The 26,537-nt window shown below is 39.7% G+C and overlaps 1 protein-coding gene across 1 annotated transcript in view; it reads left to right on the forward strand.

The window, feature by feature from the left end:
- ccser2a (coiled-coil serine-rich protein 2a) overlaps positions 1-13,236 on the forward strand; it is a gene marked incomplete at its 5' end in the record, with an annotated part of 42,888 nt that extends 29,652 nt beyond the window's left edge. Inside the window, one exon of the mRNA XM_083897693.1 lies at positions 6,575-13,236. Coding sequence (XP_083753819.1) covers positions 6,575-7,210 — 636 coding nt within the window. The 3' untranslated portion in view covers positions 7,211-13,236. The remainder of the gene's footprint in view (positions 1-6,574) is intronic.
- Between the last annotated feature and the right edge of the window lie 13,301 nt (positions 13,237-26,537).

A 26,537-nucleotide genomic window follows, 5' to 3' on the forward strand; every position in this document is an offset into this window, starting at 1 on the left:
ATTTTACTTTTATTTTTTTTTATTTTATTTTATTTTATTTTATTTTATGTATCTTTTAACTCTTGTACATCTCCACTTTTACCTCCCAATTGTTGCACAATAATTTCCCTTGGGATAAATAAAGCATCTTGAATCTTGAATCTTATCTCCTCTACTTAGACTGAGGAGGACCACAAAAACATTAGTGAGTAATCTTTTATCACACTTCGGTGACTGTTAGGTCCTCCAAAGTCCCAAATATAAGGATTTAAATGAATTAAAAGTTTAAAACTTTTTCCCAATCCCAATTTTCCAAATCCCAATTTTTCAAAATCACAATGTTCCCATTGTTGTGTAGGCACAACAATCCAGAAGAAAACAGCTTGGCAAGAGTTTTTATTCCCAGAAAAAACAGGCAAGAGTATGAGATTAACCTTTGAACCCGAGTACTAATGATAGAAATCCAAAGAAAAAAAACACAAAAACTTTTCTTCAAATGTATTATGTCCTTGTCCTTGTGAATCTCGCTCAGCCCTGGGAGAGCCTTTACAGCGATGGGAAACTTTTAAAAAAATTGACAGGCTAAGCTGCTCTGGAGGTCTAATAAAGCTGCCAGACTATGTCAGGATCATTTGAGAGCCCTACAACAGACAGACCCTCTCTTTTTCTCATTGCTGAAGGTTTTTCTCACTGCAAATGAAGCCTCAACAGGAGATTTCTGCCAAGACCTCCTGCTGAAACAGTTGTTGATGTTCAAGGAAGGACATGGGCAAGAGCAGATCAGGAAAACTCATTCCTCTCCCCTCCCGCAGTCTCAGTAGGAGGGCTCTAAAAGAGTCTGGGCTGGACTAGCTGGGAAGTAACCACCTTCATGTTCTATTCTTTATCTGTTTCTTTCATCCTCTTACAAAATCAGTATGTCCTTCTTTTGTAATATGTGAGAGATGGCCCTCTATGGAGCTGAGAATAGGAGGAGCATTTTTTTTCTAAGGTCCATCAGCTTAACTTGACAGCTCTGCTGTCCCCTCACTTAACCTCACTAAATTGGGGAAGGGACTTACATAACATGTGTTGTACTAAAGGTCCAGTGTGTAGTATTTAGTGACATCTAATGGTGAGACTGCAGTGTGTAAAAAAACTCAACTCACCCCTATTTTTTTTCAAATCTCCACATACCAAAAAGGATGCAAACATTTCACAATAATAGTCCTTTCCACTCTCTCTGCTTACCTTCTCATTTCTTGTTGGTTTGTGAATCTGATTTTTGAAACTGAACATTTTCAGTTTCTGCCAATATAGCACTGCAAATGTTGGACCTTTTAAGTCAAAGACTTGTATACATATTTTTGTGTATACTTACATACAGTATGTGTAAAATGAGAACGTAGACAGCAGAGTGAAATTTACCTGTCACAATGTTGACCAACATATGGTGACACCAGCTGTCACAGTCTGTATTTACTTGAGTGGATATTGTCTGCAGTATTTATGGATGCATTATTTTCTCAAGCATTGATGGTATCATCCCTTGGCAGTGCTGTTTCACAGGTTAGCTCACCTGTGAAAGCTATTTACCTTTCCATTATCACTGTCTTTTGCTCGACCTACGATGGTGTGCTCTACACTGATTTGTAGGCTACAGGCATCAGGGAGAGTGGGACTGGATGGTAATGGAAACCACAGTTTTCTACAGTGACCCAGAAAGAAACATCAAAAAGATGAATGAAGTCGGATGTTGAAAAGGGTAATTAGTATTAGCTAATAGTGTCTGTTGAACAGTAAGGAACAGTGGCAGACATTGTGGAAAGGATCGACTTGATGCAAATTAGTTTTCTCATAAAAATACACAGTTCAATATTAACATGTGTGCATGTTTATATCATAACATGCATAACCTCTTTAGTGTTTTCGTAGTTAAATGCCAGTGTACAGAACTTTGCAACGTGACACAGTAACACTCACATGGTTTATATGCTCTCTGTGTGCCAATGTATGTCTGCTTGTGTATGTTTTTGTGTGCTGTGTTAACCAGGATATGTCATTAACAATGTCCAGCATTTCTGCCTGTGGTTTTACTGTGTGAGCTTGCTTCTCTGTGTGCTCTGGTGCATCATGCCTTTTGTACCTTGTGTTTTTCCCCCCTCTGTGTAGGGTTTGTTGCCCGCCCCTCTGCTGTCCCCGTGGCAGGCACAGCACCAGGGCTTGACCCGTACCAGCATGCCCCAGCGCAGACAGAGTGAGTCACTAACATTCTTTGCAGTCTCCTCGCCATCTTTCCACAACAAGGGAGTCTAGTCTATTTCTTGGTGTCATCTTCTTATCTTTGTCAACTGTCCCTTCACATCCACCATAGTTCACAGTAGTGTCTTCATACAGTCCAACTATCAGGAGATATATCACAACATAATATGTGAAAAGTAAACTTTGCACCACTCATAAGGTGACCTAAACAGTTTGATGTTGTTAAGAATGATGGTATGAAAGAAACAAGCCCACTGCATTTGCAGCAACTGCACTTAATCCCAGTGAATCTTGCAACAAAGCCTCTGCATTACACTGTGCTGATGAAGTAGTATAGGTGAGGCACATAAAAGAGAGCTTAAGTTATTAAACAGACTTTAGAAGGTGGGCATAAAAGTTGGGAGTCAAAAGCAAAAAAAAAAAAAAACAGACAAAACAAAATAAGACTATCCCACGCTGTGCTCTTCTGGTATTCCTATAGGGTCCAGCTTTGGTTTTTTAACACTCAGGTTATTTCAATATAAATTGCTCTTGTATTTTCATACTATCTTGAAAAAAATGTGTGACAGCTGCCAAGGATTTCGTCAAAAGTTTCCCAAGTAAATAGCATGGTTTAATTAAAAAGAAGGTCTGTACAGTAGGAGGAAAAGGGTGGGAGGAAAGAAGTAATTACACTAAAACAGTCTAAATTCCAGTTGGCAGTCATATTCAAACTAAGATGAGAAAGAGCGGATGGGAGGAAAACAAGTATATTTTTGTACTACTGGATAATCCACTACTGCTTTGACCCCCTACTGTGAGCACTGCCTGTAAACAAACCAGCAAAGAGTTCATGCCAGTATAAAGGCTTTAGAATAGAAATTGCCAGTGTTAGATTAGATAATAAATAAACAAATACATTTTTAGACAGGTCTTGTTTAATGGAGGTAGTAGAAATTACCTTTTGCATTAACTTGGTTTGTTTGATGTGCTGATGTGTGACAATTTCTTGCAAGCATGTGCTGCATTTTAATTACAAATTAATTTTTTTTTAACCCAAATAAGTGTCTATGTTACATGTCTGTGCCTTCTCCTTTTCTCTCTCTGACCTCTAACCTCTCTCTCTCTCTCGCTCCCTCATCTCTGTGCGCACTCAAAAAACCTGAAAATCAATCTCCCTTGTTCTCCCTCTTGTACCTTTGCCTCCCTCGCACAATGGCAAGGAGTGGAGCACCTAGTGCAGTACTTCACTGACACAGCGTGGTACAGTAATCCTTTCTTTAACATGAAGTGGACTTGCTGCCCCCACCATCCTGAACTCCTGCACGCTGAGCTCTGGTGTCATGTGGAAACGACACAAGCATGACCCTTAACATCTGGGTTTGCATGCGCTGCATTGGGTTTTGGGTATTTCTTCTTTTAACTTTGGCGGGTTTTCTTAACTGATTTAGAAACTTTTAGTTTGGTAATTTTTTTTGTTCTTTGATTTCACTTTGCGGTCTTCTTCATTTGCGCAGTTCTATTAAGTAACTTGTAAGTACTGCATGTATTGGTTAATCTCTGTCTGGATTTGTTTTCCTGTATTTTATTTTAATTTATTGAAGCCTCCAGCTGGAAAAATTGGATAGTGTGTATTGAAAGGAACAGTGTTTAAAAAAACAGCTTGTACTATTCAACATGGATGCACATTACTGCTGTCCTAAGCAGTCGCCTTCATTTTAACTGCACTATCAAAGGCAGTTAGGAACAACACACGCAAGACAAATCTGAGTAATCTGACATCCTCTGCTGTCATTCTCTCTGTCTACAGCCTAATTTCAATCACAATCCAAATGGCCCTTTTCACAACCACCTGTATTAAACGATAGTATGAAGTCTAGTGCTTTAAAATGGAGTGCAGCCATATTGCCACTATCACCTGTTTATGGGCAGCAATTGAATTGTCTTCATGCATACGTCAAAAGGTTTATTTACATTTTGTCATCATCTTCTTCATGGTCTTGCATGTTGCTTATCTTATCTCATATTATGTTTTATGATGAGAGCATCTGTCAGTGGCTCCTGACATTGCCATGGTAGTGATTTTCTGTGCCATCATTACAGAGCTTTGATATTTATGTATTTTCAGTGCAGGGAAGAGCTTACAAAGAGAATGACTGCCATGAGTTATTAGCATCTGCATGATTTGCAGGTGGTAGTGGTAGTGTCAACATATCTTGGTGATTTAACAGTCCATCTATCAGAGGATGTGGAGCATCTGCGTATTGCTCATCACTGTCAGGGGATTCTTCCGGCTTGACTACTTACAAATAATATATGCAATCATTTTAATTATTATACATTTTACAATGGACATTTTTGGTCCAGATTATTCAAAACTGTAATTACAAAAAGGTCCAACAACATTTTAGTATGTTTTTGTCCTGTTTGTGAATGAGACAGAAACAAAACAGTAATTCAGGATCATCATAATAATGCCATCCACCTGTTAAATGATGCTGCTTTGATTTGCTTTGGTAAATCAAAGCTGTTTTTCTTGTATTTTGATTGAAGCTGTCCATAGCTGAAGCTGAATCATAATAGGAATGAGAGATGCTGCTTGTGAAGGCTAAACTTGATAACATGGGTTTGTGTTTGTTAAATGAATTTTCAATGTATTTTCTTCATCGAAAAACACTGGAAGGTGGTTGAGGGTTTTGTAACAGGACAGTGGCGGCATTGTGGCAAGGGACCAGGAGATGGAGCTGTGGCCTCGGACATTTACTCCCACTCACAGCACAGCCGGCTGCTGGAAGAAAGAGGCAGAACTGCCTGACCTGCTCAACTATATACCCACATCCTCTGAGATGATTTCACTCCCTCTGTGGGCGTGTTTCTGATGAAACTTAAGTTAATTCTTTTCAGTAGCTTTAGACAATTCAAGGTGGATTTAGATCCCCTTTAGGTTATGCTCAAATTGACATCAATTGAAAATGACCTTGATTTCTGAAACTAAAAAAGTCCAAAATGTTCATAGTGCTAACAGAAGAAATAACCTTAACTATTTTTTATTAATGTTGCAACTGTAAGATTTTGGAAAATGTACTTATGTACTGAATAAGATATTCATCCATCCATCCATCCATCCATTGTCTACCATTTTATCCTCCACATGAGGGTTGGGACACTTCTAGGACGAAAGGCAGGGTACATCCTGGAAAGGTCGCCAATCCATCGCAGGGCCAGTATATAGAGACAACCAAGCATTCACTCACACACTCACAACAATTTAGAGTGTCCAGTTAACCTCTGCATGTTTTTGGACATGTGGGAGGAAACTGGAGAACACGGAGTAAACCTATGCCCACACAGGGAGAACATGCAAACTCCACATAGAAAGGCCCGGACTGGAACACAAACCAGCAACCTTCTTGCTTTGTGTGCTAACCAGTGCTAGCCATGTGCAAGCCATGTGCTCTACTAACTAACTACCGTGTGGCCCTAAGATATTCATGTGAAATTCAATATGTTTATCATTATCTAAACAAGTCAATCCTCGTGGATTGGGTGGACGAACAAAGCAGTTAGCCAGATAAAGGGGCTGTGGAGATGCTCTATATCATGAACAGTCTGACGGACTAAACCAATTCAATGCAGGAGTGATGAAACAGATGTGAACACTTTGAAGTCATAATGAGAGATTGTCTTTTGAAACCATGGTGCATTATGTTGGCTTAACTGTTAATCAACATAGAAATGGAACAGTGTAAGCCTCACTGACGGTAATTGTTGTAGAGCTGTTAAAGAGTTGTATTTGACTGAACAGGTGTGTTTACAGTACCGCATTGAATGTCCCCTAGTGGAGGACAACGCCTTGGTTGGTCTAAATTCACACAGTTAAGTGCTCAGCATGCTCTCGGAATGTTTTTAAGCCCCTTACCAGCAGGGAAGGCAAAATGACTCAAAGACTTCAGTAGATTTGAGATACTAACATGGCAAGGTTATTCTGCACTGCTTGTTCCCACCGCAAGCGCTGAATCAGAGTCCCTCCGTGACTTTGCCCTTCCTGTTCAAGGGTTGTTTGAGGTGCTAGTAGAGAGACGCGCTGTGATATTAAGGAGTAAATAAACAAGTCAAAGAAAGGCAGAATGTTGGATTTGCTCTTTGATTCATTATTTTATTCAGAGGTGCAAAGGGTTTTTTTTTTCATTCAAATTTCTGCTTTCAGTGGGCATCAAAGACACCAATGAGAATATTTCAAAACAATTTTTCTAAAAATATCTGTTTTTCTTATTGTAAAGGGAAAGGTGTCCTTCCCATTGTCCACTAACTGCTCATTGAGACTTTATACTTTTTTTTTTAAATCTTATTGATATCTCTTTCTCTTTTTCTGCAGCCTCAAGTACTACAGCCTTACAGTCCCTGCCCCAACGAGCACCTCCACCAGGGAAGAATAACAAAAATTCCCCCCACCGAGGGCCGCAGTGATGTCACAAGGACCAGGTTAGAGGAAAGGACCTGTGCAAATGCTGACCATCCTCTTGAAGGCCTTATTTCAGATATGACTGCCCCAGCATACACCACCAAGAGGAGTAATCGTCTCAGCTACCACTCACACTTTCCAGGCTCTAGGGCTCCACAGGAGGTAACAGCCAGAGAGGGTGCAGCACCAGTGGCTTGGTCTGCAGCGCAGCATGAAGGGAGAGAACCAACTGTGATGCTGCAGAAGTCTCAGTGCAGAACTGTCTCTCCAAGATCTGCTGGTTCGACTTGCCCTCGCCTGCTGCAGCCCCCTCAACTTCATAAGCATGTGTCTCTCCCTGCACTCAAGCCAGGGTTCACTGGTAACTTTGCCTCTCCGAAGCTGGGCTCCTCTTTAGGGCCTTTTCCGAACCATGCCAAGCAGCTGCCCCCTCCATTTCGAGGTCTTCCTTGCTTCAACTCTGGACCCCAGGCACAGGCTCCAATTCTACGTCGCACTTCGCTGCTTCAGCCTCACAGAGCATCAGACCCTTGCAGAGACCCACGGTGAAAAGACTCCAGCCTGGTGTAATCTGACCCGATGGTCAAAGACCCTGGGTCAAACAAGTTCTTAATCTCTTTGAGCCAATCATATGTCCCCAAGGAAAATATTCCAAATGGAGCATAAATCCATCAAAACTCAAACGTAGAATAAATCTCATGTTGGCATTCATCCCCATTTTGACCTAGCCAAGGTAAAAGCATTATTGTTTTATCTTGTGAGTGTCTGCGAAACCCTCTGCTCAACTTCAATACAATGCACAAGAAATGTCCAGGCATAATTATAACATTTATTGCACCAATAATAAAATACAGTTAGACAGAGAGTGCAAATCAGGAAACTCCCAGTACAGGAGTGAGCCCAAGCAAGACACTGAATAACTGATCTCGAGAGGTGGAGACTGGGTAGTGGCGGCAGAGCTTTGCCAGTAGAAGCAGTGGGCTAGCACGTGAGTGTGAGAGTGGCTGTGATTGCAGCATGACTGATAGATTGTGGTCAGCTGGCAGTCTGATTACAGCTATGGGGCACATGACTAACATGTCCTGCATGAATTAATGCAAAGCTTCATTTAACTAGCTTTGCTCCTGAATGCGGCTTATGCAAAAACTAGAGTATTAGTCAGCGTTTTGTATTCATGTGTAATACCTGCTGGCTATTAAGGCATTTTAAAGTCTAACTTCAGTTGTTCTCACACAGCTGTGACCTCTGACACACACAAGCGTTTGGTTTTAAACACTGAAATGACACAAACGTGACCTTTCTCAGTGTAGTATAAGGTCCAGGGGAGGATGGGGCAAAAACAGGGAGTGGTAGAGAAAGGAAAAGCAAAGTAAAAATAACAGTGGAAGTAAAATTGGGGCTATAGACTGAAAAGCAAAAAAAAATGTCAAAGCTCTCTGAAGCTGTCACTTCAGAAATTAAATTATGTTTGTATGAAAGTGGGTGTGAGTGTGAGAGATGAGACAGAGGCGAGGGACGGCGTGCCCACGCTGTTGCTGCATATACAGTATGTTTTTTAGTTTAGTCTGCTATGCTTCCATCCTCAGTCAAACTTTGAACCCTGCACATATAAGCAAAAGCGGTCGTAGACCTTCTGTGCAATTTTGAGTCAGATGAAATATGGGTCTATAAAAAACAATATCATGCCGGTGCTGGAGATACAATTAGGAGAAACCATACACAAGTGAAAAACTGGCTTTCATAATGTAGAAAAGAGCAGCCTGATAAAGCACTCACACACTTATATAAGCTCAGGTACAATGTAGACTCACTCATGAGGGACACTCATGCACAGACACACAAAGTACTCTTACACTTTGAAGGGTCTGTTATTATTTCAGGGCTATTTTGTGTTTCTTTAGATGGAAAATGGCGAGGAGTAACAGGAACCTTGATGAAAAAGCAGACAGCATGCAACCAAGCTCATTTAGTATCTCTCTGGATAATGAGTTGCCTTCGTAGATGATCACAACACAGACGCATCATCTGGGGGGATGTAGAAAATGTCACTTGAATCAGCTACAAATACATCTGTTCCAGAAGTGCTGAGAACTTTAGAAGTTAGTCACATTATCTGCTGCCTTTTATCATTAAAGTGACCCTTGGTCTGATTTGAGCACAGTTAAAAACATATAATAGTATGGTAATCATTTTGTAATTTTCCAACGTGGTAATTACAACGTTAACGGTGGTGATAAGAAAATATTACAGTAATGCCATGTTATTTACAAAATAGTATCCAGGTTATAGCTTTGCCATTTGAATTTACTGTAGGCTACCATCAGTGTAATACCTTCACATGAAAGTATTTGTGAATCAAAATGGATAATTACCATATTATTATTATATTATTATAATTCATCCTCCTAAGCTTTCATTAAATAAGATAGTAGTGCAATACTATTATCTCCCTAATAAAAACATACAGTTATTCTATGATCACAGTGTTATTGTCCCGCAAAATAGTATGCGAGTCTGCTTCCTTGTGTGTGTCGGTGTGTATCTGAGCCATCGACCTTACCCCCTTCTCTCGCTCTCTTGCACATCACTTTGGGAACATCAAAGGTATTAGTGGGATATTTTCAGGTAGGGAGCCTTTGGGGCTTTACAGGTGTTTCACTTGGAGTTTTGTAAAATCGGGTTTATCTCTCCTTTGCGGAGACCGTTTGTAGTGAAACGCTCCGAAATGTCCCCATATCGGAGCGCAGCAGTGTGTTTAAAAAGAGGCTTTCTGACAGCAACTCTGCTCTCTTCTCTGTCAAGCTGCATGACCGCTTGGTGTACGCCTCCGGCACTGTCCGGTCTGCTGCGCCCAATAATGCACCCTGTATAGACAGAGAGAGAGAGAGACACACACACACACGTATCGTATAAAAAAAATTATATATATATATATAGATATGCACACATCACACACATTTGGACAAAGATGCACATGACAAAACTCAAAGAAACTCAAAGAGACACACACTCCCACAGTGCAGCAACTTGCACACACACACCTTGATATTTTTTTTTTTTTTTACCAAAGTGTGTTTGTGTTGTTTTGGTAGCTCTCACAAATGAGCTCCCCTAGTACCCATTGATTTATCTGTCCACTGTAGCCAGAAAAAGAAGATGGCTGTCTCCAGATTAACCTGGAAAGAGGCAGAAGGCTTTTGTTTGTGTACTTTCCCAGTGTGGATCCATGTGGCTGTTAAAACATGTTTACTCGTCATGTGGCTCAACACTGTGCCAAACCATCCGGGCAGTTAGTCGTTACTGTTCTGTAAAGCCAAAAAAAAAAAAAAAAAAGGACAAAAGTCCAAACATTAACAACAACCAAAACAAAAATATTTTAAATGGAGTTGGAAACAAAGAAGTGGGGGATGAGAAAGTCGCGCAGGAGAAACATTAAGTTGGAGCAACAGGAAAGAGATGAGACAAAAGATGAAGACGAGATAAAATGGAGATGGCACTATGATCAAGTTTCTGGCAGGTATTGTGAAGGTGTGTGTAAGAGAGGAGAGGAGAGGGCGACAGAATACATAGCATAGTTTGTTTGTGTGCATTGTTGTCCAGTGAATACCCCAATTCCCTCTGCTGTGTCACTCACTGCTTAGTAACGCCAAACAGGAAATCAATGTTGCCTGTGAGTGTGTGTGCTTGTGTGTGTTTGTCCTTTTGTCACACCTCTGGTTGCCACTGGTTCATTCATAGAAGTGTGTATATATGTGTGTGTGTGTGTGAGAGAGACACAGAGATGTGAATGCCCACAGGCCAAGAGCAGACCCATGCCAGGGAGAGGGGGCCAATGCCATCCTTCTATCCCTGTGCTGTATCCCCCATCCCCAAATCAATGTCTCTTCTCAGTTTAGCAGTCAAGACAATCTGTCTTGCTCGCTGTGCTGTAACAAAACAACCACAACTGGGCTGAAAACCCTCTGCATTGACTTGGATCAATTCTAATACAGGCTCTGAATTCAATCTATCAAAGCTGCATAATACAGCAGGTAAAAGAGTTACCAAAGGACCGTGCTGCTCTGTATTATTACTCCAAATGCTGCAGAACTGCACTTTGGCACTTATTGTACAATAATCGGTCTAAGAAGTAATTTCTTTTGCACTTCAGTGATGCATAACAACCAATATACTTGACTCGTAAGGCAATGTTTAGACTGCAGGCAAATTGGATTCTTCTCTCTCCCAAATATGATCTTTTCAGTGATCAAATCTGATTTGTGTCCAGGCATAACCAACCTGTTCACATTGGGTTGCTTTGCTCTCATGCAGGATACCTATGTCGTACTTATGTTTGTGATGTGGCTGTCAAACAAGGATGCAGGAAAAACCTGAGGTTCATTGTCTCACTCTCCAAACAGCTGCTCTCGATGCAGAACTCCTCCACTGCACAAGAGAAAGCCTGTATGCGTATATAGCAATGTTCTGTGCATCAGTCACAGCTCGCATCACTGTGCAGTGAGGGATGCAGCATTTCCATCACCAGTTTTGATGTTGTTTGTTATGCAAAAGGCAATTTGATGTCTGCTTTGAGCAGCCAGAGCATCCGCAGAAATCTGAATTTCAATCCCAAACTGCCTCTAAATGTGGTTTGAATCAGATTTCATTTGTTTCATGCAGGTTAAACGTCAGATTTAGTTGGACTTAGACAATTATTCGTTTTTCTTAATGTCATGTAAACACATTAGTTCGACTAAAATCGAGCTAGTCTTAGTCAGGCTAACATATCGGGATAATGCATTTCATAGTCCCATTACTCCTGCATGTATAGGCTTAGTCAGACTGAAGTCAGACTTGGCGTTACGCAGATACACCAATATTTCCTCCCCAGTCTTTGACCTGGAAGTAGATGGAGACGACGTATAAACTACAGTTCTGTTGCCAGAAAAGAACATACTGTGGACAGCTGTGGAGGAGACCCGCTTTTGGACCGATGAAAAGACATGTACAGCAGGTACGAAACATACAGAAACACCTTTTGTTTTTCTGTCACGTAAAGGTCAACAGGAAACGCGCTAGCTTATAGCAAGATACGGTCAATCGGCAAGTTGTCTGATTGCCCGTCTTAGTCGGACTACGGCCTTAGCTCGATCTATTTTTAGTTTTAGGTTTTACTTTGGAGCTGCTATGTGCAATTTTATATCCTTATCAAAATAAATATTGTGTATGTCGCTTTAAAAAAAATAAATAAAACGGAGGGGCCCACACTTTTAACAAGGACAGGAAGTCCATGCAAGCTTCAGCCACTCAAGTGATTTATTTTATTATTTATTTCTTAATCAGTAAGTCAGTGGTGAGGTGAACGTGTGGATGAGTGAATTGTGTTTGTGCATGCATGAGGAGCTTCTGAGAAACTGGCCAGGTGTGCTCATGATCTGATCTTTGCCAATCAGCCGAGCAGGACAACAGAGCGACTCCTCCTTAACTCTGCACACTCTCGCGACCTGCGAGAAACCCGAAGAGGTCATTGCATAAAAAAAAAAAAACTGCAAATGAGTTATAATAATCCTGCTATATATATTTATATATGTATCTGCTGAATAAAGCCACTGCTTGCAACATGTTTTAATATCAACTTTAAAGCAAGCGGCTAAATGCAGTTTGAAATGGTTTAATATCGTCCATGAGGAGGAGGTATTGTTTAGCCACCTCTACCTGCTCCTGATGAGTTTGAAAATCAAATCCAAAGCTTGAAATTACATGTGTTTTTGAGTATGTGTTTTCCAGCAGCAGCAGTTTTGGTCAAACAGCTTAATGAACTGTTAACAGCAGCTCTCAGTTCACCATTCAAGATGTTACTCTTGTCATTTTTTGTTTGCAGCCTAGACTTTGAACATGTTAGCAGATAAAGCATGAGCCATAAATGCAGCTGTATTCATCATCTCCAGTCTGAGCTCCTGTCTGGTGTTCAGCAGTGTCTCCAGAATACTGTGCAATATTGTATGAAGCATAGTGATTGAGGGAAAGCTGCACTATATTTTTAGTACCCTTATATGCAAATAATAAAATAGAAAGCAAATAGAAATCTATGATCTGAAGCACTTTAAAAGGATGCTGTTTATTGATGCTAGAAATATTTTTAGACTGGAGTGAAAAGCTACTTTGACGTTTTTACACCTACTTTGATTTCACTTTGTATTCTTTATTGGAAGTAATGTGAGGCACACGTAAAGGTTGAACCAAAGATCTGACGGAAGTGTTCATCTAATCTTCCTTTGGATGTCTGTGACCTCACACTGTATTCATTAAGAGGGCGTTTCTATCACAGTTCCATGCATGGTTTGTGTAAGTGTAGAGTACAGATGATGTTGCTCTGCTTTCAGTGAGAGACCACATGTGAAAATGCTGACCTGATGGTGAGAGGTACAACTTTAACAGTCAGTGCAGGCCATAGACCTGGATCACAGACCTTCAGCAATTCTTCAATACAAACATAATGCTGCTGATCTCAGTGTAAGATCGAAAGAAAACCTCATTCTCCGTTTGTTTTCCTGTTTTCCACTATCTACTGGTTGAGGTTATGTTGAAATAAAGTATGATTGTGAAAAAAACAACAACATTGTTTCATGTGATGTTTTGTTAAACCTGGATTTAGTGTAATACGGGGCTTGGAGTTTTCCACAATAACAGTTTCATTTTGAGGAAACGCCAAACATAGATAGACCTGGATATGGCTTTATTGTGTTTTCCTTGACAGGAAATGCCTAGAAGCGCAGGCATTTCTTGTAAAATAAATTAAACTGAGTATTATTACTTATCTCTGTTCATTACAAACCATACAACCTCTGTACACCTTGTATATTGTCCACATTCTGATGAGGTTACACATTTCCGTGATGACGGGTGGGTAACAGGCTGCCAAGCCCAAAGATTAGCATGACACCGTCATTAATTTGGTAAAGAGGGAGATGACGTGCAAAAGGTTTTCTTTTTGAAAAGGAAGCCAAGCTCTTTAATCATAAACTGTCAAATGTGAATTGAACATTTTCACGCTTGTAATTTTGTAAGAGTGCTGCTACTCCGAGAACACAGATTGCTTTTATAGGTAAGATGAGCTTTTCTGCGTGACATAAAGAATATATACACCATTTTGACGATGATTTTTCCTTAATCATAATTTATTTAATGCAAATATCTAATGCGTCTAGGCACGTTGACGTGGTCAAGACGACATGTGGAGGTTTAAACTCATCAGAATGAGAAAGAAAGTTGATTTTAGTGCCACACTGACTCGTCTGATTCTTTCAGAAACTGATCTACTGGGAATTTCATGCACAACCGTCTCCAGAGTTTACAGAAAAATATCTAGTGAGCAGCAGCAGCAGCCAAGTCTCATATGTCATATTTTCCACTCCGAGTGTGCTAGAGTTCAGCACATGCTTCCAAACATAAAGACGGGTTAATGTCAAAACCAGATCTTCCCACAGAATTGATTAAAGGTCCAGCAGTAATGATGAGGGTGTACGGACACACATGCTGGCACTTTCGCTGTCACATGCAGATCAGTCAGAGTGACGAGGCCTTGTCGATGCCAGAGGTCAGAGGATAATGGTCAGACTGGTTCAAAGATAACAAGGCAACAGTAAATCAAATAACAACTCGTTACAGCCAGGGTATGCGGACGACTATTTCTCAAAGACAAAATGTTGTGGAACCTTACAAACCTGGTTGTTATGAGATGTCGTCCTGTGTACCTTTATAAAGTGGCTGTGAATGTAAAAAAGAAACATAATATATATAATATGATAGCCTCATTAAAAAAAAATCTTAATAAGATTATGGTCTATCTATGGACTATTCTATTCTAATTATGTTGGAAGTGTGGCTCGTAGGATTGTAAGATTTTGTACAGCCAGCAGCTTCAGTTTTATAATTAATTGTTTATGGCCCGGAATTGAGTGGGACAGAACATTGATTTTAGTCATGTGTCATCCCCATTAGCTCAGCTGACGAGGCGTTGAGCTTTGAAACCAGAGTCCTGGCTTTATAACCCAGTTGTAACCGACTTATAGATACTTTCACCATGATGTTATGATGACTCCAGATATTTTTTTCTATCCTGCGTGGTGTAGATTTGGTTACATTGCCATTTAAAATATATAAAATTGTTGTTTAAAAAAAAAAGAAAAAAAAAAAGTGCATTTGTGTGTAACTTTTACTGTTGAAAAAAGTTATGAAGGGACCATTGGCCCCCGGAAATCTTCACATTATCAAATCTGGCCCTCATTTTAAAAAAGTTTGGACACACCTGATGTAGAGTAATTAAAGTAAGCGGACTTCTCTGCCTTAAACCTTTGCCTTCATCCATTGCCTTTACATGGATGTGAACACGCTCATCTTCAAACGTGGTCTGTTTGTGGACAAATGTTACAGTTTGGAAGAGTTTAGTCTTCCAAACTAACATCTGGAGTTTGGAAGACAAGCTCCATGACGTCGGCTGCTGAGGATTTTCAGGAAAAGTTTCCTCTGTCATGTATTTTGAGTCTGCAATCACTTCATCAGGTAAGTTTAGAACTGCTTTTGAACTTGCACGTCATTGAGTCGTCCTGATTTCTCTGTGTTCTGCTGCTGATGTGAGGCTTAATTGATAAATGATACTTTGGCTTCTCCGGCTGTTGTTTTTTGGTGCTGGATCATTTGCAATGTTTGTGATTAATTATTTGTTGTTGGCTTGTGGATTGGCATCTTCTACTGGTTTGACTGTTTGATTAAGTATAAATGATCGCCCATCTCTGTTTCAACTTTCGTCAACTTTATTTCAACTCCTTACCTGACGTATGAAACATGTCAACGTTCATTCACAAAAACATGTCTTCTTGCCGTAACTGCGCTGTATGTTCACATGCTGCTCATTTTTAATGTGTCTTTTTATTATTATTATTACTTAATTTGCTGAGTTGCCTTTGCATCACTGCTTTAAAGCATCACTGTCATTAATATATGTGTCGTAATATCAAAGAGAACACCAAAAGCATAAAAGTATAAAAGTTCCAACATTGTTGCCACCTTTACACGTTTTAACCAAGGTCCTTAAATGGTCCTTTACTATTAAACATAGTGTATTTAGATAAATAATACATAATTCTGTGGATGTGCTGACCAATTCACTGATGCACAAACCAAACTATAATGCTGAAACGATTACGCAATTACTATTCAGGTTTGTTTTTAAGAATGAAAACAAGTTTAATGATTTTTCAGCTTCTTAAATGTGGGTTCTTTGCTCCATATACAGTAACAACAAACTGCTTAAATCTGAATTTGAGATTCAGATTTGAGAAACAGTGAGCAACATTTTTCAGCATTTTCTGACAGTTTATGGACCAAACAAATAATTGACAGATTAATAAATTCTGAAAAATACTCATTTGTCGCAGCCCTAAACCAAAATATACATTTTCAGCTTTGTCTTTTCTGTCTCTATGACGTGAAGTTACAGTGTGTTTTCTTTTTACATTTACATGCATTCACATGAGCCACACAATTAAAAGTGATGTGAAATGAACCTTGGTGTAGCAGCTGAACGGAGTTATTGCATTAATTGCAGTAAATGTGAAAAGAATTTGAAGCAAAATGTGTAAATTGGTTATATGCAGTGTGCATTTAATAATTTCAGCCACCTGTTTCACTTGCAGAGGGTTGAATCTAATGTGTTACTGCGAAAATAAAATACAATCACGTATGTAAGACTTGTTTTTCACAACTTTAAGCCACATCTGTGTGTGAAATTACATTATTTATTAAGAGTTTTTTGTTTTTTTTACTAGGAAAAGGGCATGAGAAAACTCAGAAGCAAGTCTGCGATGCTTTACGAATAAAATTAGAAGTGGATAAAGGTAAGCATGCATATTTATCTTTTTGTTGTACTTCATTATTATGGGCTATAAACTAATTATCAGCACTAACGTGCTTAATTTCCCCCCATAAACAATGCATTTCTGCTAACTGACAGTTATTCTGAGTGGGAAACTAAATGTTATGTCTTCCATTTCAATTATATTCTGACTGAATATATTCAGACACCCAACTTTCTTCTTGTAGAAATGTGATTAGAAGTCAATTATCCCATAACTAATCTGTTTAGCCTGTGAGCTGGTCAAGCTTTATTATGTTTCAAGCTCTAACCAGACAAGTTCCAGATATTTAAATGCTCTCAGTTTTCATTTTAGTCTTTGAGAGTTTCAGCTTAAGACGAGGAACCCTATATTAGACAAAAAAAACACTAATCTGATATTTATTTGTTTGGCAGATTTGGACTCCACTTTGATCCGTATCTACCACAGGTCATTTATTTCAATGACATCCTAAACATATCTCTCCTCCTAAAGGTCAGTGTTTTCATTTTCAGCGTTTGTTTGTAGACGCGTTGAGTTTTATATACATCATGAAGAGCAGCTGAAACTCTTACACTCTTACTACAGCAGTGTCTTGTGAAGTGGCTGCTTTACAAGCTCTGGGCTTTTGTTTCTGTGACTGCGCACTTTGCCAAGTACCGAGTGGTGCATAAAAGGTAAACAGGACACCGTGAATGGGAATTGTACAGTATATAATTTTAATCCCTGGGGTGTTGTAGCAAGGTTAATGTAGGGCTGAGTTTCATTGTGTACTTGATTGCGTTTTAGAGTGTCTTTGCCGAAGCTGGCAGCTCTTGCATCGCACTCGTTTTTTCTGGGGTTACTGCATTGATACAACACATATGTCAGGTCAGGTGCTCCTATGGTTCACTTTGATTTTCCTTCTTTTGTGTGCGAGCAAATTCATGGCGGGATCACCTAAAATATGCTTAATTAATAATTAAAATGTACTCGTCCATTCATTGTTTGATGATGAACCAAACACTCCAGTATGTATGCAGCACTATTTCCCTCATGTGCTCAGTCTATTGTTCCTAAAGTTTTTACCTTCCACACAGTCACACAGAGACTTTTCTTAAGTTTAGGCTGCAGCTGTAACACTGAGTAATATGCACTGCAATTCTCCCTCACGTTTTGACTTCTCCTTCACTCTTTTAGTCTTTTTTTCTTGTCCCTGAACCACAGTTGCACATGATGCTGAAGTACAGTATATGCACGTGCTCTGCACTTTCTGTAAATGGAATTAGCTCCGTTGGAAACTCTGGTTTGACATTAACTCTTTTGTAGGAATGTGTAAAGATCTTTTCACACTTGGTGGTTCTCATAAGGTGCAAAAAAAAAAAATGAGAGTGAGACTTTGTTCTTTTAATTTAACTTTATTGAGTTGTCCCGATTGATAAATGTGCTCTGGCCCTCAGAAATTGATTCAAAATACCAGACGTGTGCGCTAGCTGATCCTTTTCAGTAAGAATTTGTTTGCATTTTTGGTTAATTCACCTCTCAGTCACTGTCACTACCTGGATCCACTCCCAGCAGGCCTGGGAGTTTGGTGTGAACAGTTAAGCAGCAACAAAGCCACACAAGGACTTTGTGTATTTGACTTTTGTCAAGTTTTCAGGAACACTCTTTGCCACCAAGGTACCATGTCACTTCTCTTCATGTTTTAAAGGCGGCCTTGTATGCATCCTGCGGCAATGCGTTCAAATATTAACAAATGCTGCAGGCAAATCAGCTTAACTTAAATGTAGAAGGAAGGTTTACGGGGGCATTACAGCATTTGTGTGTGTGCTGTGTGGGGTGGCAAGAAACTTGACCATAATTGGATCCCCTGACAGCTTTTTGACTTCCACCTCCTGGAGGACAGGACCCTCTCAGTCTGATGCTTTTATTCACACACAGATGCTCATTATAGCTGTCCTGATCAGTTTGCGCTATGCAGTGGTGATTACATTTAATGACCCAAAGACCATCCATCTATTTCAGAGTGCCCACTGTCAAGGGTGTTTGTTGGCATTGCAAGATGGCAAATTAAAATAAATCCATGTGTGCATAGAATACATTGTTCCTTGTAGTGAAATTACAGCACAACTAATTCTGTGAAATTTGATGCAACCTCACTTTTCACATGAAGCGTGACACAACTAAGTGAAAAAAAATGTTTGACAGGAACAATCCCAATTTCCCATTGTTTCCCCTCACCATTGCCACTTAGACCGAGTTACAAGAAGTACTGCATAAAATGTCGCCCCACAAAATGGGACAACCCTACACCGTGACACCTCATCACGTAAGCAGATGTGACATGTTGTTGCTGGCAATTCAACATATCATTAACTACAAAAACAAAACAATGATGGTTGACCGGTTATTGTATGCTCAAGAGACTGCAAACACATTGTTGTGGTTAGTTTATATATAAACTATAGCTTATAGCTAAAGTATAGCTTTAATCTACAAAAAACCTTTAAAACCTTAAAAAAAAACCTTTACCCTTCACTCTCCTATTCTTCCGCATCAAGTATTGGGACGCACTATGCCTACACGTGAACAGCAATGTGGAGGGGTGGAGACAAGCATTAGTGGCAGTGGGTGAAATGGGATTGAGCCGTAAAATCAGCTGGTGCATATCATCTCAAGAACTTAAACTTTACTGCTTTTCAGGATAGACTTTATACTGTCTGTAAGACGGTTTGAAGCTTGAGGAAGGTCCCATATCTTTGGATTTGAATATTTGTTCAATTTTGCACCGTTTTCCACAGGTTAAACCTAAAATAGATCAAGACAAAACAATTAAATTAGTTAATAGAGATGATGTTTCTCAACACCTCAGCGGATACATTATATAGCCAGATTATAGTGTGTTTTTTTCTGGGACATTCAGGGTGACAGCAGGGATTCTACATGTTGTTGTTCGGTTAGATTCATGTTGTTTCTCACGTCAGAAAAAATAAATTGCAATGTCCTGTCTCCTTTATATTCTCTTTTTCCAACTCCTGTGGGAAATGCCTGCATGGCTCCCCAGCCAGTCATTAACTTTGTGTCCCTGTTTGTCGCTGGACAGGTCATGCAAGGTTTTTTTTATTTTTTTTATACAGCCTTTCAGACAAAAAATAAATAATAATAAAAAAACTGCCTGCGGGAAGGTAAAAACCAAAGCAATGAGCTGTTCCATAGAGCCGGGAGAACCAGACATTTTGGGGACAACCCTCTGCAGAAGAATAGAGATGATGTGACTCAAGAGGAACAACATTTGTTAAGAAAGCAGAAGGTTTACAGTTTAATCCCCGACAGAAAGAGTGTGTGCGTTTGAGCAAATAGTAAAATTTCGAAGTGCTCCAGCGTCATCAATGCATGAATATATGTGAATGAAACTACTGAGCTGTCCTGTTTCTTTAACTTGGAACTTCAAATTCAAGCAGCAAAAAGCCCATAACAGCTTATTCTCTCTAATCTGCTCAACATATTCGAGAATGCAACACCACAGCCTTTTTGGAAGATTTAAAGCTTCAAGCAGCGTTGTGCGGGCCTAACAGCCGCTGTGCTGCCAGCAGGAGGCATTATATGGCCTTGACCTATAGTTTTCACGTGCTGATGTTTTCAGGCCAGGTCTCTTGTCTCACGTATGAAGTTTTGAGCTGATAGGTCAATGTACGGCAAAGGGCAGGGCACGAATGATCGGAATTTGCCAAAATGCTGATGGTTGTCATGGCCACGGCATTTTGAATCTGCAATACCTTTTTTTTTCATTATCGTGCTCAGACGAGTTTGTTCATTCATGAAACGTGCAAATCCCAAATTCAAGCTTGCTCAGCAGCTGAGACTCTACTGACTTCAGTGATTGGTAGTGCCAATGATTTGTGTGCCAAAAAGTGTGTGAGTGCTCGGGCGCTAATTATAGAAAACTGACTACCATGACTAACATGACTTCCAGTGTGTACTGTAACTTAAACCAGCTTAAACACTGGTAGCATCGTTAGGTCCATATTCCAACTGCTCACATTGCTTCACTCTTTGTGAAGAGCAGGAATGTCACAGATCTCAGTACCTGATAGTGATGGGATTGTCAGTTCATTTGAGTGTACTGAATCACTAGAATCCGTTCATTAAAATGATTCGTTCAAAAGATTCGTTCACCGAATTGTTCAGTGTGTCAGTTCGTTCGTCACGCGAACGAGATTCACGTCCACAGCCACAGTTCTCCAGTTCGCTGTGTGTCAGTTTGTTCGTCAGCCACAGTTCACCAGTTCCCTGTGTGTCAGTTTGTTCGCAATGTGAATTTGATTCACGTCCACAGCCACAGTTCAGTGTGTGTCAGTACGTGCGCGGGTCAGTCGACTGACAGCGCGAAAGAATCACAGCAGCACGGCAGACACAGTTATGCAGACTTGTCACTCCCTCCCTGCTCAGCGCACGTTGGCTGGCGTCGTTTGCCGAAGATTCACGAGTGAGTGACGGCGCCGGCGAACGACTTCTTTCGAACGAATCATTCATGACCACCAGAACCCAGAACTCAACCACTAATCCACCATACCTCTGTTATTGGTAAAACTTTGTCGTCCATCACAGGGACACTTAGAGACATACAACCATCCACTATCACACAAACACCTACGGTCAATTTAGAGCAGGGGTGTCAAACTCAAATACGGAGTGGGCCAAAATTTAAAACTGAACAAAGCCGCGGGCCAAGGTTGAACAAATAAACCTTTTAATAGGGACCAAAACAAGTTTTGCATTGAATATTGAACAAGCAAGGCTTATATAACTTTATAGCGACATGCAAAATCGAGTTTCAAATAATAATAATAATAATTAAAAAATATCAATGGCATATCAAATAAAATTTAAATAAAAATTGAATGCACCTTAAATACAGCATAAGCGGTAGATAATAGATGGATAAAAATTTAATGCCTCTTTTCTATTTGCAGCCTTCTGAGGTAAATATCAAAATAAACTTTTTCCACAGGCTAATAATACATTTGAAAATAAAATAACAATAATGAATGAATCAAACATTCAAGCCTTGAAGTAGCAAGAGAAAGTGCATGAATAAAATGTTAATTATTGCTCAGTTTGCTATACTGATTTGCTGAATATGGAACAAGCAACGCTTATATAACTTAAAAGTGCAAAATCAACTTTCAAAAAACAAACGAAAAAACATCAATGGCTTATTAAATAAAATTTAAATAAAAAATTGAATGCCTCTTTTCTATTTGCAGCCTTCTGAGGTAAATATCAACATTAACTTTTTCCACAAGCTAATAAATTTGAAAATAAAATAACAATGAATACAAAACAACAGCAGTGAATTAGCGGTGAATGCAGTGTTATAATACCGCTGTATAATACCGGCGGGCCAGCTCTAATGTTAATTTTATATTGCCTCAAGGGCCAAATGAAATTACACGGCGGGCCAAATTTGGCCCGCGGGCCAGAGTTTGACACCCATGATTTAGAGTATCCAATTTGCCTAATCCCCAAATCTGCTTGTTTTTGGACTGTAGGAGAAAACCCCCCCACACACAGGGAGAACATACAAACTCCATGCAGAGAATTCCCAGACCGGGATTTGAACCCAGCACCTTCTTGCTGTGAGGCAGCAGTGCTTAACCACCATGCCTCTTTTATTGGTTATATCGGCTGTGAATAAGGTCTATTACTGCAGGTTTATTCAAGACATGCTTGAACAGTACATATGCACATTGTACTCATTGTTCGCTAATATATACAGTATGTGCTGTGATTGTCAATGACAGAATTTAACACAGATAAAAACAACAAAGTTGGTGGCGCCCTAAGACATTTGCACAGTACTCTCTAAAGGTTACACTCTAAGATACTGCTTTTTTTTTGGCCTTCTGTTGCAAAAACTGTGGATATAAACAAACCCACTGTGAGTTGAGTGCATCTGAGATGAATGTTGATGTCTGGGGTTAAACCAAGTCTATTCCTTCCCAAGAAGCCACATTGTTCATGCACTTCCAGAGATTGAGGTTGCCTCCACTTCACAATAAAGGTTTCCTCCTCTGCAGGTAGCACTGGTTTGCATGATTGGTTTCGATGGATGTGTTTATTTCTTATTTATCGCCAAGCCTGTGGGAGATATTCATCATTTCTCAGCACTCTCCAGATTCCATATTACTGAGTTATGTGTGTGTGCATATGCATGTTTGGGGTTCTCATACCAACTCATGAGTCATATTTCCATAATCAATCACATGCAAGTTTGACATTTATCTGAACTGAATGGGACAGGGTTACATAACATGTACATCATGATGTTTATTTATTTTTTGTTAACTGCTAAATGTAGCTGCCCCTGGATAAAATAAAAATAAATACACCAGGCCACGTGGAAAATATTTTTTTTTTTTTTTTTTTTAGCTTTGTCTACTTAGTGTTCACTGAGCTAGTGCTGTAGGAAAAAAAGTAAAATTCTGGGCCAAAATGAAAAGACCTTCTCAAAACAGGACACGGCACAATGGGAGCCTTCGAATAAACATGCTTCAAATGAAATTGAAAAATGTCTTTTCAAAACCCTGAATTGCAGATAACACTGAGAAACACAAATCTGCAGCTGAGTATTTTCTGTACAACCTCCTCAATGTCACCGTCTTTCATCTGTCTTCACTGGACACATTGTCATGCTAAAACCTTTAACATCAGGATGTCAGACAAGTTATTATGTGACATACTCGCTAGAATTACTGTCACATTTGCCACAAAAAGGCTAGTCCTAAAAACACAAAGGTTCAAAGGTCAAAGGTATGTCATGAGTGTGCTTGTCTTGTATGCTTTCACCCAAAGAAGTTGATAGCAGACATTTTTCTTTTGATTCTTTTTCTCGAGGTTGCATTTTTTTTTGGCAGTGGCTGTGCTATTTTCTGTTCTTCCCACACTGCTGATACGTGATGGCAGATACATTTAACCTCTCTGAAACGAGGTTGGGAAAGGTGAGAATTCAGAGTGTACGTGCATGCACGGTCACAGCACAGAGCTGCTGTTCAGGCAGTGGTAGTTGGGGAAGAAATTGCAGCTTATAGGTAACATTATGGAGGTTTTATATTATATATGTATTATATGTATAATATATATATTTACATATGATACATATATAATATGTATATATCAGTGGTGATTGCTCTCTATAGACAGTAAGGGAAGCTCAGCTTTCTCTAAAATGTCTTCAAATGTGTTGTATTGTCTTACATGATTGTCGTTACCGTAGCAGCCTCTGCATTAAAACCAAATGTTCTCTATGGGATGACACAGGATAGGTTTTTTTCACTGCGGTGAGCTTGACGGTGATTGGACAAAAAATAGTCACTTCCATGGAAGCTGGGCTTCTGTGAAAGTGGATGGGGGAGTGGCCGGGCAAGGACGCTGGGCCTCTGCATGTTGATTGGAGGAACTGTCTGAAAGGCGGAATCAGTTTTTTATTGACAGCTTTGCAGAAACATACACAACAGTGGAGCCTTTTCTGCCTCAGGCCTGTGTGGATTTTGCATGGGAAGTATGTGGAAAAATAGATGTTCGTTGTGTATTATTTGTTATTTGCTCCTGTTATACTATGACACTATTATAGTATTTCAGTTTACCATAATTATCGCGTTTCCTTGTGCTTGTTGTTTGTTTGCAGAATTTATGTAAGAATGTATGTATAAATAACAGCCTGAAATAAGCTACACACATATATATACGTATATATTATTCCCTGATGCACAAAAGCAAGTCTGTCTCCTCTGTTGTATTAGCCTTTTTAGTGTTTGATAATGAGTAGTAAAAAAAAAAAAAAAGAGCAATAAAAATAGAACTTGACTTTTTTCAGTCCACTTGAAGGATTGCCATCCTGATGTTAAGAGAGAAAAAAAGGCTAAATAAAAGAGTACAAACAAGATTATAGTGCAACTGCATTTCTTCTGTCCTTGGACGCAACCTGTGATTGAAAACAGGATAATGATAAAGCACATAAGGCCACATACTGTGTTTTATAACTGTAAGTAAATGAGATAAAAGCTGCTCATTCATGGTGAGTTAATGACTTTAGCTCATGTTATGTGCCCTTAATGTCTCCTTTTTTGAAGGAGGGGGGCTCTTTATTGGATATTATTTGGGCCTGGAGTCTTTCCATCTACATTATACTAAAAGCGAAGCTTGAAGCTAAAGATAAATAGGTAGATGTCTTCAGAGCTTTTTTTTTTTTTTTTTTTGCATTCTATTCTGTCCGTCTCTCTTTGTCTGCTCCAGCTCAGTGGGAGGGAGCAGGAGAAGATCCATGTCCCGGGGAGAGTATTTGTCAGTAACAGATCAGCAGGTGCTGCTGCAATGGCAGGTATCTCCATCACCTCTATGCTGTCTTCTCCTCCCCTGCATTGATCAGCTCCTTATGTCTGTCTAACAGGAGCCTGGAAACACATCTGCTGCCAGTGAGACCCTTTAACAACTGGGGACTCGTTTGTTTTTCCAACTCTGTGAAAGTCTGGCCAATAGCTCAGGTATTTCATCTCCGCTTTTAACGCTAAGAGAGGTGGATCTGTCGGAGAAGGAGCTGATCTTACAAAAAGGCTCAGAAATGGAGAGCGTTTATGTGTGGCACACCACAATTGTGTGATAGACACCTTTCCTCCCTGTCTGCTGAGCACTACGTGTCATGACAGGCTTCTTTTGTCTCAGAGCACATTGACTCTTTGTGTCAGCCTCCGCACACACTCTTCATCACGAACTTGGTAGCTCTCCCATATGGTCTTGAGTGAGACTGGGAAACAAAGTGTTTGCGAGATGGACAGACGCAATTACAGATTGTTTTCTTGTCAGCCCACATATGTCGAGTGCCTTTCCAATTCTCGGGTACATCAGTAACACGGTTAACAGGAGATGTGATACAGAGTCTCAAGGTGCTGGTTTAAGAGAAGCTTCTATAGAGTAAACACTATATTATGTTTTGGTCCTCATAACAAAGGTCTCCTAAAGGTATCTGATGATCAAACGATATCATAGAACCGTAAAGTAGAGCTTTAGCGCATAATCTCTGGTGATGTTTTGTTGTTGGTGGTATTTTTCCGCCTCTGCAGAGTCTTTGAACACAAAGAAGATACAGTAACAATATTTGTATGATGTGTCCTTCATCTGAAAACAAGCTCTGTTCAGCACTTTCATCAGGCCAGACTGAGGGAGTGTTTGTGTGTATACAGTAGCAGTGCAGGGACAAGAAGCATTTATCCCGTCAAACTGCTCAATGAACCGGTTTTTATAAGAAGTAGCATTGACTTTTCAATTGAAATGTATTTGTATAGTGCCACATACATTATCTCAAGGCACAGTAAATAGTAAGGCAGACATCTTTACTATATTATAGAGAGTACAGAACCACGATAGTTCACACAATGAACAAACACTGGACATCAGTCGTTATAGAGGGTTATAGAGGCATAAGAGAGAGACCAGGAGCAGTTGTATCAACTTATAAGTGCAGGACAGTTCTGAATCTGTAATGACATGTTCATAGTACTATTTATAGTAGTAGTAGTATTCATAGTACGAATTTATACATGCAGTAGCATATTGTTGATATACATTAAACATATAACTTTTAATCATAGCATAATAATGATGGCAATACTACTACTACTAATGATAATAATAACAGTAGTCCCAAAACTGGATCTGGATCCTGCAGCCTGCAAGATGTGGAGAGAGGGAGAGAGAGAGAGAGAGGGAGAGAGAGAGGACAGAATGGAAAGACACAAACGAGAAAGAACAAGGTTAATGACATGTAATAAAGTCATATTCCTACCCTGAGTGTGAGTGCACCACAGAATGTATCCACCCCAGCAGGTTAGGTCTATAACAGCATAACTAAGAGATGGTTCCCTGAGCCTGCTTTAACTATAAGCTTTATCAAAAAGCGAGGTTCTTTAAGGTATGATGGAGCCTGATCATTACGTGCTTTGTAACGTGACAGGGAGGACTTTAAATTT

The sequence above is a fragment of the Microchirus variegatus genome, assembly GCF_963457635.1.
Source record: "Microchirus variegatus genome assembly, chromosome: 11".
NCBI classification, from domain to species: domain Eukaryota; kingdom Metazoa; phylum Chordata; class Actinopteri; order Pleuronectiformes; family Soleidae; genus Microchirus; species Microchirus variegatus.